This window comes from Suncus etruscus, chromosome 7 (genome assembly GCF_024139225.1).
Source record: "Suncus etruscus isolate mSunEtr1 chromosome 7, mSunEtr1.pri.cur, whole genome shotgun sequence".
Classification (NCBI taxonomy): Eukaryota; Metazoa; Chordata; class Mammalia; order Eulipotyphla; family Soricidae; genus Suncus; species Suncus etruscus.
The window spans coordinates 85,722,056-85,740,706 of record NC_064854.1 but is presented as its reverse complement, the minus strand read 5'-3'; the positions used below and the strand labels follow the sequence as shown (position 1 = coordinate 85,740,706).

General features: G+C 38.6%; 1 protein-coding gene across 1 annotated transcript in view; it reads right to left on the bottom strand.

Moving 5' to 3' along the window:
* Nucleotides 1–18,651, bottom strand: part of CNTN6 (contactin 6) — a 254,912-nt gene that overhangs the window by 174,710 nt on the left and 61,551 nt on the right. The window contains exon 4 of the mRNA XM_049776825.1: nt 13,489–13,664. Within this exon, the coding sequence (XP_049632782.1) occupies nt 13,489–13,664 (176 nt within the window). The remainder of the gene's footprint in view (nt 1–13,488; nt 13,665–18,651) is intronic.

Genomic DNA, 18,651 nt, shown 5'->3' with positions numbered 1-18,651 from the left:
GGAAAGGACCTATACCAAGAAAACTTCAAAACACTTCAGAAAGAAATTAAAGAGGACCTAAGAAATTGGAGGAATTGACCATGCTCATGGGTTTGAAGAATCAATGGAATCATAATTACCACCTTACCTAAACTACTATATCGATTCAAAACAATCCCTATTTACATTCAGACAGCATTATTCAGTAACTTAGAACAATAAATTATAAAGTTTGTGTGAAACCATAAATGGCCTTAGGCAGCCAAATCAATATTGAAAAACAAGAAACTGGGAGGAATTTTATTTTCTAATTTGAAACTCTATTACAAAGCCATAGTCATCAAAACAGCATGGTATTGGGTCAAAGAAAGACTTTCATAATAATGAGACAGAATAGAATATGCAGTAACAAACCTCCAAGCTAATCTTTGACAAAAGAGACAAGAACTTGAAATGTTAATAAGAGATCCTCTTCAATAAACGATGTTGGAACAATTGGCTAATCACATGTAAGAAATTAAAGATTAATTCATATCTCACACTTTACACAAAAGTCAACTCAAATTGAATTAAAGACCTTGAGATTAGACCTGAATCCATAGGATGCCAATGGCAAGTGCTAAATTATCAAACATAAATAAACAGGACTACATCAAACTAAAAGTATCTGTATGGCAAATGAAACAAAGGCTAAAATAAGAAGACAGCTATTTGTTAAAAAAAATTTTATTGAGCACATCAGATAAAAGTTTGATATTATTAATATGCAAAGTACTCACAAAAATTAACTCTACAAAATCTAAAATCTCCATGAAATGGGTAGAGGAAATGAACAGACACTTCTCTGAGGAAGATTAACAGATGGCCAACAGACGCATGAAAAAATGCCCATCATCCAGAGAGATAGCATGGAGGTAAGGCGTTTGCCTCATATACAGAAGGTCGATGGTTCAAATCCCGGTGTCCCATATGGTCTCCTGAGCCTGACAGGAGCTATTTCTGAGTTTAGAGCCAGAAGTAACCCCTGAGAGCTGCCAGGTGTTACCCCCCAAAAAAAATGCACATCATAACTTATCACTAGGAAATAAAAATCAAGACAACCATAAGCTATCATCTGGCACCAGTGTGGATGGTACATAATAAAAATCCTGGAAACAGTCTCAGTTTGTGGGAAGTGATAGAAAGAAATTCTCATCCACTGCTGATAGGAATTCTTCTTGTTCCAACCTCTATGGAAAACAGTAAGAAAGTTCTCAGTAAATAAAAATTGAGCTTCCACATGACCCAACAATCCCCCTTTGGGGTATCTATTCCCAGAACATAAAAGTATTTATTCAAAAAGATGTATGCACACCACTATTCATTATAGCACTCAAGTATAATAGCTAAGACTTGGATCAGCCGTCCAACAACAGACAGGCGGATCATGAAGATGTGGTACATATATACAATGGACTATTACATATCTGTATGAAATGATGCAATCATGCAATTTGCATCATTCTAGTTACATGAATGTAACTAGACAATATTATATTTTTAATATAAATTCTATATTTAAGCACCATGATTACAAACATGATTGTAGTTGGGTTTCAGTGATAAGCAGAACACCCCCCCTTCACCAGTGCAACATTCACACCACCAATGGCCCTATCCATTCTTCCCATCCCCTGCCTGAATTTGAGACAAGCAAATTTTACTACAGTTATATATTTTTTTAAAGTTTAGTAAGCTGCTTTTGTTCTTTTCTTTCTTAAAGGATAAGTGTTAAAAATTACAGTAGTACTGGTGTGAGAGTGGCAATAGCCACTGTTTGCATAGGCCCAGCAAAATATGGGGAAAACAAAAAAGAGCCTTGGTCTAATTACAATGAGGCCTCACCTCTGAAGTTTTCTGGCATAAGACTGACTCTGGGCTCCAGGCATACCAGGATGCCCAATCCCTGAGTCATTCTTTGTGGTCCCAGCGAAATTTTCTTTGCACATTAGCTGTTGCTGGTGCCAGGTTCCTGTAGTTAAAGTTTCTGGTTTCTGCCCATTTTCTTCATCTTGTCAGGTTGATGTAGAGCATTCCCAAGTTTCACTTCACCGTTAGATGAGGAGACACCTGCCCTGAAAGCAGGTTGTTGCTGTTGATAAGTCATCTGGGTGTTAAGAGAGCACTCTTTGGAGTAAGTCAATGCCAGAGTAGTGGTAGGGTCTTTCCTCGTAGAGGTTTAATTCCTGGTAATGTTATAGAAAATTGTGGTTGTTTCCATAGATGGTATCTATGGTTCACGGGTGTATAGGCAATGCTCATTCTTCTGAGGCCTAAGCCAAGTTATGTCAATGTTCAGGGTATAAGGCCTAACTGCATTACAAAATTTGTGTTCCCATCTATATTATATAAGAACTTGTTTGCATAATGTAATATTTTCCAATTTTAATGTGTCTATGCAAAAGAGGATCAATGTCACAAGATATTATTGGTACATCTGGGGTCGAGAGAACAAGTCCAACATTCCCTGTAATTTGGTTCTAACATGAATTCTATTACAGAGAGACTCTTCTACCTGAATTCCTTATTGAACAGATACCAAAGGGGAGAAAAATCAGACAAAAAACATATCATTATATAAGAGGATACTCAAAAAGAGTTATAGATGTTAAGGGAATACATCTAAGATATACAAAGGAGATACACATGTCCCTTTTATGTCTTTAGAAATAGTCAGGGGGAGGGTGTTGAGTTCGGGTGTTGGTCTGTGATTTGGCAACCTGGAGGCTGCAAAGGATTTCCAGCAGTCCCATATCAGGAATTGTCTATAAGTCAAGGTTTCTCAGAAACTGAGTTTGGTAGCAAGCACAGGTACACAGTGAAGGAAGATGGAGAACAGGAGGCCACTGGGAGTTTGATTAATAGAAACAGAGTATTGATTTCTTCTCAGGGTGAGATTCTAGTTTTTCACTTTAGGAGCTGGCTGGAAGCTGGCTTGAGTGAGGATAATGATCTGCTTCATAAGAAGCAAAGAACTGAAGGTAAAAATGGTTAGATATGGGGTACTAGGCATTGAGGGTGAGAGTAAAGGACTAGACATTAGCCTGTAAGGTGATGAGCCAATGGGAAAGGAAAGTATACAATGTAGACATTATTTATATTGTAAATATAGATGATACCCTATGGTATCCTATTCTCCTGCGTAGTTTGGAAAAGGATGTTGGTGCAAGGAAAGTTGCCAGCGAATTTCCCAAGACAGTTTTACTTGTGCAGGGTGGGGCTTCAGGAAGGCCTGGGGTCCCCTTTAAGCTGCTCCCAGGACCCACCTCCCTGGCTCTGTTGTTTCAGGAGGAAAGAAAGGGAAGGCCGAGCCCCATATTCTCCCCTAGGCTTAGCAAAAGAGCCTTTGGCCTGGAACCATACTAGTCCCCATGCTTCCAAGGCTTTCAGTCCCAGAGATAGGAAGCTAGTTTCCTAGTTGTGCTGGAAGCCGGAAGTTTGGCAGCCTGCTCCCCACCTCCAGCCCATTTGTGAAGGGTGGGGCTTCAGGAAGGCTTGGGGTCCCCTTTATTCTGCTCCCCAGGACCCACCTCGCTGGCTCCCTGGGCCCCAGACCAGGAGTTCCAATCCAGGAGAAAGGAGAGGGAAGGCTGTTGGTGGGGAAGCAGAGCCCCAAAGTCTCCCCTAGGCTTGGTAAAAGATCCTTTGGCCTGGAGCCTAGACAATATTATGTTAAATGAAGTAAAGCCAGAGAAGGATGATATCACTTACATGTTCTATTTAGAATAATTGCACCAAAAACATAATTTTCTAAATGGTAGTTATTTCCAACACTGTTGGCTTAAGAGCATAGCAAGGAGAAGAAAACAAACTGAGTGGAAGAGGAAAAACAAAAGTTTATAGTCTCTTCTATACTTCAAAGAGACCTGCAACAATAAATACAGCTTTATACTCTATATAAAGATCTATAATAATGTTCTAATGCTTTTATTTACAGAAAAAGGTACAGAATGCATTTGAAGGTAATGTAATCCCACTACAGTGTTCATAAGAATGTTTTAGTAAAAAAAAAAAGAATGTTTTAGTGTCTTAATTTTAATGTCTATAATAACTCTTTAATCTTTTTGTTCAGAGTAGTTATTGAGTTATAGGTTGGCCACCCTAGCTTTGCATTACAGTGCTATATTATATTAGAATCCAAATAGAGTGCTCATTATTATAATGTTTTGAAAATTATTTTTATTTTTATTTTTCACTTGATTATGTCTGCTAATATGATCTAATGTTTATATCCACAGAAACTATTTTAATAGGCAACAGCATGCCATTGACTATTGCTACAGTGGTATTTCAACAATATTTTGAAATATATTTTAATTCTAGCTAGTTTACTATTATATCTTAATGCCCATATTTTCAATTTGCTTTCAGGAAAGAAACCTGAATGCTCAAGACTTGTTAGATAATACTTTATGATGTAAATATCTTTCATTGTACTCATTACAATATTACTTAGTGTTCTAGACTTGAAAATTTTTATTGTTTTAAGAATGTTCTAGCACAGTATAATCCTGGAAACCTTTCTTCAGTAACATTCATCTTCACTAATGATGATTTGCCTAGAAATTGAAAAACCTTTTTACCCGATTTACCAGTTTTATATTTTTTTGAGAAATTTTTATTTTTATTTTTACCACAGGTGGATTAAAAATATTTCACAGTAATATTTTAGATACATAGTGACATTGAATCAGGGGTATTCCCACCACAAATGTCTTCCCTCCACCCCGTTCCCAGCTTGCATCCCATATCCCCCTCCTTTGCCACCTGGGCTGCTAGTAAGAGTGGTCCCCTCTGTGTCTAGCTTGTTGGAGATTGAGTACTGATTCTGTTGTTGTTGGGCTTTGGACTTGATGTGTAAGTGATCATTTTTATTTCTACTTGATGTTCTTATGACTGTTTGGTCTTGGTACCCTCCATTATTTATCCTCTAATTTGTGAGGTAGAACAAGATAGTTCAAGTTATGTGGTACTGTTAGAAGGAAAGAAAAAAAAAAGGAGGGGGGCAAAATCAAACAAGCAAAAAATAGGAGGAGTCCTTTCAGAGCCTCTAAATATCAATTTAAGAGAAGAAAGGGAAGAAAAACATAACAAGAATACAAAAAAGAAAAAAAAATCCCAACCCGAAAAGCACCACAGCAATAAGCACCACAGAAATATAAAAAACAACCAACAATAACCATGGTCCCAAGATAAAAACAAGACAAAGAATAAAACAAACAAACAAAAAAACAAAGACAAGCAACAACAATAACAAAAATTTTAATTTGTGCTTTTTTCTTTTTCAATAGGCACAATAAATATTAAGGAGATTAGAAAGGGAGTTCCCTTGGCCTAAGAGATACAGGGATTCTCCGCCCTTGAAGTATACTGTCATGGGAATAACTGCATGCTCTTATTTTCTTTCCTAGGTTCTTTTGTGATGTCTGGGAACATTCTGCTCAGTTTTATATTTTTAAGCGCTCTAACCATTCTACCAAGGTCAGCTGTAACCTATGGATCAATCCTCAATGTGTGTGTGTGTGTGTGTGTGTGTGTGTGTGTGTGTGTGTGTGTTAGACACCTTTATTTTTGTCTAATACCCATCTGTATCTCCCCCTCCCTGCTTACCACTTTACAATTCCTTTATAAGCCTTTTACTCTCTCACCTCTTATCTGTTATTTCTCCCTATTTAACCATTTTTTACTCTCAGTTTTTAACTAACCAGGAACCAGAGCATTCCCCTGATCCCAAACCAGCTCGCAAAGTGATTCGACTGCCTCCCAGCCCATTTTGCCTCATCCCAGGAAGTAGCTGCTGCCATTGCTGCTGCTGGTTTGCACTCTGAGGTCCCTTTCTCCCACTTTCCTTCTCTGTGGACTATTTCTCTCTACTGTATTCGGCTTTTGAGAGACCCTTAGTTTGAGGACATTACCTGATCCCTGATTGCTGTGAACTACTTTTTAGACTTCACAAGACCACCTAGCAGGCTGAAACTATGTTTTGTAAATCACAAAATTAAATTGATTTTTAAATCTAGGACTTTGTAAATTATACAGACACTTTGATAAAAAAGAAATACAAATGGTCAAAAGGCACATGAAAAAATGCTCTTCGTCACTAATCATCAGGGAGATGCAAATCAAAACAACAATGAAATACCATCTCACACCACAGAGATTGGCATACATCACAAAGAATGAGAACAATCAGTGCTGGCAGGGATGTGGAGAGAAAGGAACTCTTATGCACTGCTGGTAGGAATGCCGTCTAGTCCAACCTCTATGGAAAGCGATATGGAGATTCCTCCAAAATCTGGAAATTGAGCTCCCATTCGACCCAGCTATTCCATTCTTAGGGATATACCCTAAGAACACAAGAATACAATACAAAAACCCCTTCCTCACACCTATATTTATTGCAGCACTATTCACAATTGCCAGGCTCTGAAAACCAAGATGTCCTTCAACAGATGAATGGCTAAAGAAACTGTGGTACATAAACAGTGCAATAATATGCAGCCATCAGGAGAAATGAAGTCATGAAATTTTTCTATACATGGATGTACATGGAATCTATCATGCTGAGTGAAATAAGTCAGAGGGAGAGAGAGAGACGCAGAATAGTTTTAAGAAAATAAAAGTCATTTTTGCAACAATCCTTAGAGACAATGAGAGGAAGGCTGGAACTTCCAGCTCTCTCATGAAGCTCACCACAAAGAGTGATGAGTGCAGTTATAGAAATAACTACACAGAGAACTACCATAATCATGTAAATGAATGAGGGAACTGGAAAGCCTGTCTGGAGTATAGGTGGGGGTTAGGTGGGATGGAGGGAGATTTGGGACATTGGTGGTGGGAATGTTGCATTGGTGAAGGGGGTGTTCTTTATGTGACTAAAACCTAATCACAATCATATATGTAATCAAGATGTTTAAATAAAGGGAAAAAATAAAATAAAAATAGAAAAGTCTTATTAGTGATTCTTTTATATCTTCTTGTACAGACTCTAAGAAAGATAAAAACTAAAAAGCAAACACTTTCAAATATCTTAGAAAGTCTTCTCTAGAACAAAAGTCCTTTGTCTGTTGAACTGTGATTAAATTTGGTTCACATGATTCTTTTTTTACTTTGTGAACGACACTGTTAACAAATATGTAGATGCATGTATATGAGAACCTGTAGTCTGTTGTAGGTAGGGTAACAGTGGGAAATAAGACTGATACATTGTCTTGAATTTCTCCATCTACAAAACACTTGTTGGAACAACTATGGGAACAAAATAAAGATTATGAGCACTGCAAAGAGAAAATAAATCTTCTAAAATTCTCTAGAGGGGAGTTCAATATTTGTAAATGCATCAGGTTTTCAATCCTTTGAAGAGAATTTTGATAGCATTTTCATCTGTAACCTTCTAAAAATCAACCTTCTCTGTGACATGGAACAGGTGTTGGTGTACCTAGCTAAAACCCTGAAGTTGGGTGCAAAGACCCTAAGACCCACCCATATCTGGGAGGGGTCTTGGGAACTGGATAATAGGTGTAACTACCTGCAAGACCTCCCATTTCTGGGAGGGGTCTGGAAAAGGATAGATAAACCTCTGAGCCAGGGGATTCGGCCCTTTTGCCGTTTCTCTTTTGGCCCGGCTTGGTTTCCTGGCTTTTGGATCTTTGGGCCGCATGGAGCCCAAAGGGAAGATGGCTAACAGGAGATAAGATGCAGGGCTAGCAAAATATTGCTGAATGCTTGAAAGGTTGACATAGGCCACACACCTGTGGTGGCAAGGGCATGAATAAAGATGATTCTTCCTGATGGCTGCCTGTGAGTGAGTGATTTCACATGGGCCTGGAACTCGCCGGCTGCATGGAGGTTGCAGAGCCATGTGGGCTGGATGGCGTCATCCACCATCCAGCCCCATCGTTAATTATTTAATGCAACAACAGGAATTTATTAGCTTCAGATTAAACACAGGGGTTTACCTTTGGGAACACCACTACACGTACACGTGACTGTTTCCATAGTGACTATCTCAGATGGAAATTTTTTATTATTTTCATTATATTTTTGGGTGTGAGCAATAGTAGAGTTGGTAGGGTACTTGCTTTACATATGGCCAACCTGGGTTTGATCCCAAATATTTCATATGGTTTCCATAGCACACCAGGAGTAATTCCTCATTATAGAACCAGGAATAACCCCTGAGTACAGCAAAGTGTGTCCCTAAACAACAAAATAATAATAAATCAAATACCATGGAATTTTTGGATATTATTGGGTCTATTATTGGCTCTGTACTCAGTAAGCTTTTACACATGGCCTCACCAATCCTTATGATTTCTAAGCAAGATCCTGAAATTCAAAGTGAAAACTCACTAGAGGGTTGCACATTTGTTTTTTTGTTTTTTGTTTTTTGTTTTTTTTTCTTTCTTTCATTTTTATTTATTTATTTATTATTTTATTTAAACACCTTGATTACATACATAATTGTGTTTGGGTTTCAGTCATGTAAAGAACACCACCCATCACCAGTGCAACATTCCCATCACCAATGTCCCAAGTCTTTCTCCTCCCCACCCAACCCCCGCCTGTACTCTAAACAGGCTCTCCATTTCCCTCATACATTCTCATTATTAGGACAGTTCAAAATGTAGTTATTTCTCTGACTAAATTCATCACTATTTGTGGTGAGCTTCCTGAGGTGAGCTGGAACTTCCAGCTCTTTTCTCTTTTGTGTCTGAAAATTATTATTGCAAGAATGTCTTTCATTTTTCTTAAAACCCATAGATGAGTGAGACCATTCTGCATTTTTCTCTCTCTCTCTGACTTATTTCACTCAGCATAATAGATTCCGTGTACATCCATGTATAGGAAAATTTCATGACTTCATCTCTCCTGAAAGCTGCATAATATTCCATTGTGTATATGTACCAGAGTTTCTTTAGCCATTCATCTATTGAAGGGCATCTTGGTTGTTTCCATAGTCTTGCTATGGTAAATAGTGCTGCAATGAATATAGGTGTAAGGAAGGGTTTTTTGTAGTGTATTTTTGTGTTCCTAGGGTCTATTCCTAGGAGTGGTATAGCTGTATCATATGGGAGCTCGATTTCAAGTTTTTGGAGGAATCTCCATATTGCTTTCCATAAAGGTTGAACTAGACGACATTCCCACCAGCAATGGATAAGAGTTCCTTTCTCTCCACATCCCCGCCAACACTGTTTATTCTCATTCTTTGTGATGTGTGCCATTCTCTGTGGTGTGAGATGGTATCTCATCGTTGTTTTGATTTGCATCTCCCTGATGATTAGTGATGTGGAGCACTTTTTCATGTGTCTTTTGGCCATTTGTATTTCTTCTTTGTCAAAGTGTCTGTTCATTTCTTCTCCCCATTTTTTGATGGGATTAGATGTTTTTTTTTTCTTGTAAAGTTCTGTCAGTGCCTTATATATTTTGGAGATTAGCCCCTTATCTGATGAGTATTGGGTGAATAGTTTCTCCCACTCAGTGGGTGGCTCTTGTATCCTGGGCACTATTTCCTTTGAGGTGCAGAAGCTTCTCAGCTTAATATATTCCCATCTGTTAATCTCTGCTTTCACTTGCTTGCAGAGTGCAGTTTCCTCCTTGAAGATGCCTGTAATGTCCTGGAGTGTTTTGCCTATGTGCTGTTCTATATATCTTATGGTTTTGGGGCTGATATCGAGGTCTTTAATCCATTTGGATTTTACCTTCATACATGATGTTAGCTGGGGGTAAAAGTTCAATTTTTTGCAAGTGGCTATCCAATTGTGCCAACACCACTTGTTGAAGAGGCTTTCCCAGCTCCATTTAGGATTTCCTGCTCCTTTATCAAAAATTAGGTGGTTGTATGTCTGGGGAACATTTTCTGAGTATTCAAGCCTATTCTACTGATCTGAGGGCCTGTCCTTATTCCAATACCATGCTGTTGTGATAACTATTGCTTGGTAGTACAGTTTAAAGTTGGGGAAAGTAATTCCTCCCATATTCTTTTTCCCAATGATTGCTTTAGCTATTCTACGGTGTTTATTGTTCCAAATGAATTTCAAAAGTGCGTGATCCACTTCTTTGAAGAATGTCATGGGTATCTTTAGAGGGATAGCATTAAATCTGTATAATGCCCTGGGGAGTATTGCCATTTTGATTATGGAAATCCTGCCAATCTATGAGCAGGGTATGCGTTTCCATTTCTGAGTGTCCTCTCTTATTTCTTGGAGCAGAGTTTTATAGTTTTCTTTGTATAGGTCCTTCACATATTTAGTCAAGTTGATTCCAAGATATTTGAGTTTGTGTGGCACTATTGTGAATGGGGTTGTTTTCTTAATGTCCATTTCATCCTTATTACTATTGGTGTATAGAAAGGCCATTGATTTTTGTGTGTTAATTTTGTAGCCTACCACCTTGCTATATGAGTCTATTGTTTCTAGAAGCTTTTTGGTAAGAGTCTTTAGGGTTTTCTAAGTAAAGCATCATGTCATCTGCAAACAGTGAGAGCTTGACTTCTTCCTTTCCTATCTGGATTCCCTTGATATCTTTTTCTTGCCTAATTGCTATAGCAATTACTTCCAGTGCTATGTTGAATAGGAGTGGTGAGAGAGGACAGCCTTGTCTTGTGCCAGAATTTAGAGGGAAGGCTTTTAGTTTTTCTCCATTGAGGATAATATTTGCCACTGGCTTGTGGTAGATGGCCTTAACTATATTGAGAAAGGTTCCTTCCATTCCCATCTTGCTGAGAATTTTGATCAAGAATGGGTGTTGGACCTTGTCAAATGCTTTCTCTGCATCTATTGATATGATCATGTGGTTTTTATTTTTCTTGTTATTGATGTTGTATATTATGTTGATAGATTTACAGACGTTAAACCATCCTTGCATTCCTGGGATGAAACCTACTTGATCGTAGTGGATGATCTTCTTAATGAGGCATTGAATCCTATTTGCCAGGATTTTGTTAAGGATCTTTGCATCTGCATTCATCAGCGATATTGGTCTGTAATTTTGTTTTTTTGTAGCATCTCTGTCTGGTTAAGGTATCAGGGTGATGTTGGCTTCATAAAAGCTATTTGGAAGTGTTTCCGTTTGTTCAATTTCATGAAAGAGTCTTGCCAGGATTGGTAGTAGTTCCTCTTGGAAAGTTTGAAAGAATCCATTAGTGAATCCATCTGGGCCTTGGCTTTTGTTTTGTGAGGGGCAAAGCTAGCTCTGCCTTTTCACCATTTCTACATATATTTTTTCTTTAGCAGTAAACAGATGACTTAAGTTGAAGGAGCACCTGTGGGTAGGACTGAAGGGAAGGCACTGAGAGCTGAGGGATAGGCTCTATCTTTTTTAGGATTAACTCAGCCAACAGAAGCAGCCATGGCCACCAGCTCCTCTCCTTGAGGAACAACTGTGTGAAGGGCAAGGTTGAATCTGGGTTCTGGATTTGTTGAATAAAATTTCAGACAGAAAATTATATTTCCTTACATTTCCAAAGATGAAGCATGAAAGAATAGAGACACAGATAGTAAAACAAATGTCTTTGGGGAGTTACAATTATTCACTTTCAACCTCCCACAAAATAACTAGGAAGAGAACTAAGGAATAAAGGAAGGTTAGCCAATTTTCCCCTGTACCTGAATAAAATTTGTAATTTTTGTCTTAATTTATACATTTTGTCCTATAGAAAAGATAGCAGATATTTTAACTTGGAAAACTTTCAGATACACATATTTATGTGCGTGTGTTTAGGGGGTCACACCTGGCAGGCATCAAGACTGACTTTACTCCTAGCCTAATTTTGTGTACAGAGTTCACTCCCAGTGGGTTCCTGAAACATACATTGTGCTAGGGATTGAACTTGGTCAACTGTGTACAAGGCAAGTAGCCTACCCTTTGTACTAACACTGACCCCAGATATATATATGCATAAAAATAAATAAATAATAATATAGATCATGTTTAACTGTGTTTATTAGAAGGAGGATGCTGGCTAATGCATCCCAGTGAATAGTTTAGTTCTGGTGACTTAGCTGTTTGCAAGTAGAGTCTATGATTATAGAGATATGAAAAGGGGATTACAAGGACAGTGTTCATGGTTCCCAGTAACCAGGAAGCATTCACACCATTACAGGATCAAACACCAGGCACTCATAACTTCTGGAACTGTCCCTGCTCCCAGAAGGAAAAACCAATCACCAGAGCCATACCAATTCTTATTAGTAACTGCCTGTCTCTAAAAACATGTTTATGATTTGTAATTTTATCCTTGCTGTTTGTTCCAAGTGATGATCTTCACTGAAATGTTGGATGACATAAACAATATAAATGTAAAAATAATAACATGAACTCTTTCATAATAATCACCACTGTTCACACTGTGCTTAGCTCCATAAACACTTTTCATATCTATCTCTATTCACTAAGATATAGCTAGTCATGCTAAGTGTGCATACACATGTCTTATGCATATGGAGATACATATATATCCATATATGTATGTGCATGTGAACATTTGTTTGCATATTATGAAGCAAGGATTTTTCCCCCAGCAGATATCACCATGGAATATGTGGGAGTAGAAGTTTACAGATTGGTCTGGACTAAATGTGGAAAAGAATGTCTCAAAATGGAACCAGACTGATCATTACTGACATTTCTATACTAACATGGACATGTCACAATCTTGTCAGAGCATCATGCCCTTTCCATGGGAACTGGAAAGAAAGGAGAATCAAGTTCTGGCCTAGGTCTAATTTCATAAAGAGTGGATGAATCTCAAACTCACTGTTGAGAGGGGCAAAGGAGTGACACAAGCCTTCTACCTCAGCCATCAGCAGATAGAAAGTCCAATGAAGGCTTCCCAAGACATAGCAGAAAATGTTTCAGCCCAGGGACTGTCTATAAAAGACAGAGAAGGCTATCTCTCTATTGCTCATGGCTAATGTCGCCAAATGTTGCCAAGGTAATTACTTGGATCGCATTTATGTAATACAGCTGGACATTGTTATAGTTAATATATAGCCTGCCTCTAGCAACCATTTTATTTCCTCTAACATCAAACCATGAGTGTGTGGTTACTTTTTCTGAGAGAGTACCACCACCACCTCCAAATATGGCTCATCCTTGGACTTGTCTTTTTGTCTTGCAAACTTACAGCTGTCACAAAGATACCCCTCCCTCAAATAAATAAGAAGATCGCTTATTTGCCATAAATTAGACTTTTACTATAGTACTTCTATCTCAGACTTTTGGAGATAATATATTATTATATATTATTATATATATTATTATAAATCACCAAAAGAAGCAACTATGGTGTTGTTTATATATTTTGGAAACAGATTTCAACAATTTCAAAAAGTCTGGATCCAGAAAATGCACACTGTTAAAACTTTTTACCTCCCAAAATCTAACATCATTTTAAGGAGCAACAGACTAGTAAAGCTGGACATGAGTGAGAAATAATCTCATGTTTAGAGAAATAAAGAAGTTACTCACATGCAAACTGGAGCTTGGCTTTGCGACTCAGAGATGTGCCCAGTGAATTAGAGGCCCAGCACTGGTAGGTGCCCACATCTCTGTTGGCATGGGGCTCAATAATGAGCAAGCTGCCTCCTTCCAGCCTGTATGGAGAGCTCTGAGTAAAATCAATATCCATGCCATTGTGCTTCCACCTTCAAGGGAAAAAGTAAAATTAGGATTGGTATGAGCAGAGGCCACCAAACCTCCCAGAACCATCATCTATAATTCATGTGACCTTTAAAGATGGTATACAAAGAGTCAGTCCTACCAATTTCTCCAGAGGAACTATAATCCTGATCTCAATAATGCCAAGTGAAATGGCCTAGAAGCATTCTCCCATAGAACTCCATACACTATCACAGTTCTATGAGTCTCAAAACATTCAAAGCTAAATGAGATCTTTTAGTCAGGGACTCTGGCATTCATGACATTCTGGAGACTGCCAGAAACAAAGATCTTTCCATAGCACTCACACTGATACTACAGAATACATCCTCAGTGAGCCAAAAAAGAGACATGCAGAAATAAAGTACCAAAAATGAATTGAGCAGAGCCAGCAGAGCCATGGCAATGCCAAGGGAAAGCTGATGAGAAGGCAGCCATTGCCTAGCTCCCCAGAATGTTTCTGCTTGTTAGTCTCTTGGAAAAACAACCATGTTGAAAATATTCCAATGGTATTTAGAGATGCCAAACTAAAATTATACTGCAGCAAAACAAATGCAATAACACTCTACACTTTTAGGCAGAAAAACACTCTAGACTTTTACATAGTATTAACAAAAGTCAACCTTCCTGAGTAGAGGGACTGACTATTCAAGGGAGGCATCATGGAATACATTTATTTTTAAGGAAATGACTAAATTTACTTTCAAACCCAAACCGATATAATTCAGCAAGTTCTTGCAGCATATGCAAGATGAATAAATGCATTCCCAGTAGTAGCCCCTGACTGTACTGACCCCCTACTGGTGTCCTAAACTTTCATCAAAATCAGCAGTCATTTTTTATAATGATAGGTGACATGCCTCTCAGACACATACTATTCCAAGAAAACAAACAGTTAAGAAAAGGAACAAAGGTCAACAGTGAATTAAGACTATCATTGCTAGAAGCCCAAAAGACTTCTCTTCCCCTGGGAAGCACACTTTCGACTCTTCCCATCAAGAGGACACTGAGCTAGCGAAGGGACTACTTCCAATATCTCTGAGGCCCACATAGAGATGTCATAGCAATGCCTGTCATAGCAGAGGCAAGCTGTGGATCTAGGTAGGGACAAAGCATGAGCACAAACAATACATGGATATGGACAGGGATAAAATCCAAGTACCATAGTTAAAATTCTAGCAAAATGTGCACATTTTTGTTCTTGGCAACATAAAAAGGCTTCTACCTTTGTCTCTCTGTCTCTCTATGTTTATCTCTCTCTTCTGGTCTGTCTGCTCAAGGTTTTTTTATCCGTTGCATGCTGAACCCCTCTTCCCTTCCAGAGTGGCAGCAGACCACACAACACATGCCAGCTCTCCTTAAATTTGGAATCAATCACTGGAGAAACTGCTGTCATCATTACATGCTCCTAATTAAGCTTAGTAATTGTTTTTCAACACAAATTCAAAGTTGTTGGCTTTGCTGCAGCAAATGAATTTTCACTGTATAACCATAATCATTCTAATCACTGATACAGTGGTTATTAGCTGTGCATATAGATCAGGGGTTCAGCTAGTGGTAGAGGATTTGTCTTAATTTATATGATTAAATCAATGTCCTGTGTATAGTTCTGTTAAAAACACATTCCCATGAGAGTTTTCCTAAGATGCCACTAAGAAATAAACTCAAAATAATTATTTTAAGCTTAGAACTTAATACTATATTAATTGCAGTAAACATAATAGATTTGAACTAAAAGCTTGACCTTTAACAAGAAAATATATTCTACTCTAAGTGCTTAACCCCTGTATCAAGAAAATAATGACTGAGGGCAATTTCTGAGGTCTTTGGAAAACACAATTCTGTGCTTATATGTGGAGTGCTTATGTGTATATATACATATATGTGTGTGCTTTTTCATGCAGTCCTTATTATATATATATATATATATATATATATATATATATATATGCATGTGTGAGTGCTCGTGTATGTGGACCTGTTTTAAAATATCACGGAGGACTTATTTCTGAACCCATCTTTAGACTTTGAGGAGAATTCTATAACCTGAATTTTGAGCATTTTCCATGGGTGCAGGAAGCTCAATGTGACACTTCCATCATGGATAAGGTGGCTGCTGGGACAGTCCCTCTTGTTCACTCAGGAAGGAAACATTTCCTTCAGGAACCTGCAGTTTCCTCTGTTGATTCTGCTCAGGAAGCCAAAGTAGTGAACAGGACTAATATAGTCATAGCCACAGTTCCCCAAACTGGAGCACAATGGATTGAGTTGTGCATATCAATGATGTAAAGTCTGAACAGACTAAGGTCTGGTGATGGAGCCTGGGTGTTTGAGATCCTGTGAAGGGAACAGAGCATGACCTCAAGGAGAAATCACCTGTGTATTCAATCCATATCTCACCAACAAGCTAGGTCTGAGGCAGGCCTGTGCACAAGTTTGGCTCTTAATGAGATTTCTCAGTTTAAACCAGCATCTGTGCAATCTCTGGATAACCCATGTGCCCTCTGCAAAGCTTTTGGACCAGAAGTGTCACCAGGTGCTTAAAAGAAGCCAGGCTTTTCCTTTCCCTAGAAAAGTTTTGTTCAGTCTGACTGAATATTTCATCTCTACCTGTTCTCACAGAAATTCCTCTTAGCCACTGGAGTGACATAAATATGCTATTTATATTTTTTTCCTTTTTTTATATTTTATATTTCGCTTTATTTTATTTTGTGGAGGTATGTTTCCCAAGCAGTGCTCAGGAGGTCCAGGGAACCACACATATTGTATTTTATTTTATTTTATTGAAATCATTGTTATCTACAAAGTTCTTCTTTATGGAATTTTAGGTATATATAATTCAGGGCCATTTGCACCACCAGGGTCAACCTCCCTCTACCAATGAACCCAGAGAACAACCAAAACCACCACCCTTTTCCCCTTGGACTCCCAGTATAACAGGCACATTTAAGTTTAGTTTGTTAAAGTTTAGGTCTATTGATTCTATTGTCATTGATGTTGGCTTGGATATTTAGATATGTCCTTACTTTTTTCCAACAATGCTTCTAAGATCAATTGGCTCCTTGCCCCCAGCCTTTATTTTTTCCTTTCTTCTTAGTTTTATAGTTTTAGTTTTTATGCAGAGATATGTGGTAAAACAAAGTAATCTGTTTACCAAGATTCTGTGGAAAAGATGGGCGCACTGATATATAAGATAAGAATTTAAAAAAGGGGGGGAAGGGGGCAGAATGGTGGCACAGAGTGCTTTGCCGGTGGTAGCCTAGGATGGACTGCGGCTCGATTCCCCCGCATCCCATATGGTCCCCCAAGCCAGGCGCAATTTCTGAACCCATAGCCAGGAGTAACCCCTGAACATCACCGGGTGTGGCCCCAAAAAACAAAAACAAACAAACAAAAAAAGGAGAAAAAAAGGGGGAAAAGGATGTGTGTGTAATTTTTTTCATAGGCACAGCAAAAGTTGGGGAAATAGAAAGGAAAAAACCTTGAGGCCAGAATGATAGCACAGTAGTAGGGCATTTGAATTGCACAGAGCCAACTTGGATGGACTGGGTTCGATCACCAGCATGCCATATGGTTCCCCTACCTGCCAGGAATGATTTCTTAGCACAGAGCCAGGAGTAAGCCCTGATAACTGCCAGGTATACCCCCTCCAAAAGAAGAAAATAAAAACCTTTACCCTCAAAACAGGAAAAAAATCTACTCATGAAGCATCCTGTCATAATACCAACAAGAGGGTCTAGGCAATTTATTTGTATCACCTCAAAGTCTTTGTGGTTCTAGTAAAAGTTCTTCTCAGTCATGGTGGTCAGAGTCAGGTTTCTGTAGTTAGAGATCCTAGTTGTACAGATTCTATGTTGAAGTTAGGGTGTTATGTTGTGTCTTCTGGTTTCATCTCAGCATTAGATATCAATACAGAAAACCCTGTCCTGAAAGCAAGATATTGCTGTTTCCAAGTTGTCAGGGTGTCATATGAAACCATTCCAGAGCAAGTCAGTGTCAGGGCAGAATGAAGACATACTGATTTTAAACCATTTCCAGAGCAACACTTAGGTAGTGTGCATTTTATTAAACTCTGCACAGAATCACACCCTTATTCTGTGGATAAGGAACTGAGCCGGGTGAATGAAGACTCCAGACAGCGGTCCTCAAACTTTTTAAACAGGGGGCCAGTTCACTGTCCCTCAGACCATTGGAGGGTCTGACTAGAGTAAAAACAAAACTTATGAACGAATTCTTATGCACACTGCATATATCTTATTTTGCAATGAAGAAACAAAACAGATACAAATACAATATGTGGCCCGTGGGCCATAGTTTGAGGACCACTGCTCCGGAGGAAAGCAGAGGACAGCCCAGAATACCTGGTTCCAAGATGCCTGCACAGTACCTGAAACAATGAATTGTAAGTCATGAAGACTTTATTTTCTTCCTTCCCTCCTCTCTTCCTTTTATTCATTTTATTCTCTCCTCTCCTCCTTTACTCCTTTCTTTCCTTTTTTTTTTGTTTTTTTTTTGTTTGTTTGTTTGTTTTGTTTTTTGGGCCACTTCCAGTAGTGTTCAGGAGTTAATCCTGGCTCTGCACTCAGAAATCTCTCCTGGCAGGCTCAGGGGACCATATAGGATACTGGAAATCGAACCAGATTCTGTCCTGGGTCAACTGCATGCAAACACCCTACTACTTTGCTAACTCTCCAGCCCCATACATTTCCTTCATTAACTTTCCTTTCTTCTTTTATCCCTTTTACCTTCCCTCCCAAAGTTCATCTTTCCCTCTTTCTCTCCTCCCATTCATACTAGTCTTTCCCACCTCATTTCACTTGTTTCCTCTTTCAGCCTTTCCTTCCTTTCTTCTTTTTATCCTCCTACTCTTCTTTTCACCATCTTTCCCTCCTTTCCTCTTAACTTGCCTCTTTCCTTCCTTTCCCTTCCCTTTCAGTTTCTTTATGTTCTTACCTCCTTTACTTCTTCATTTAC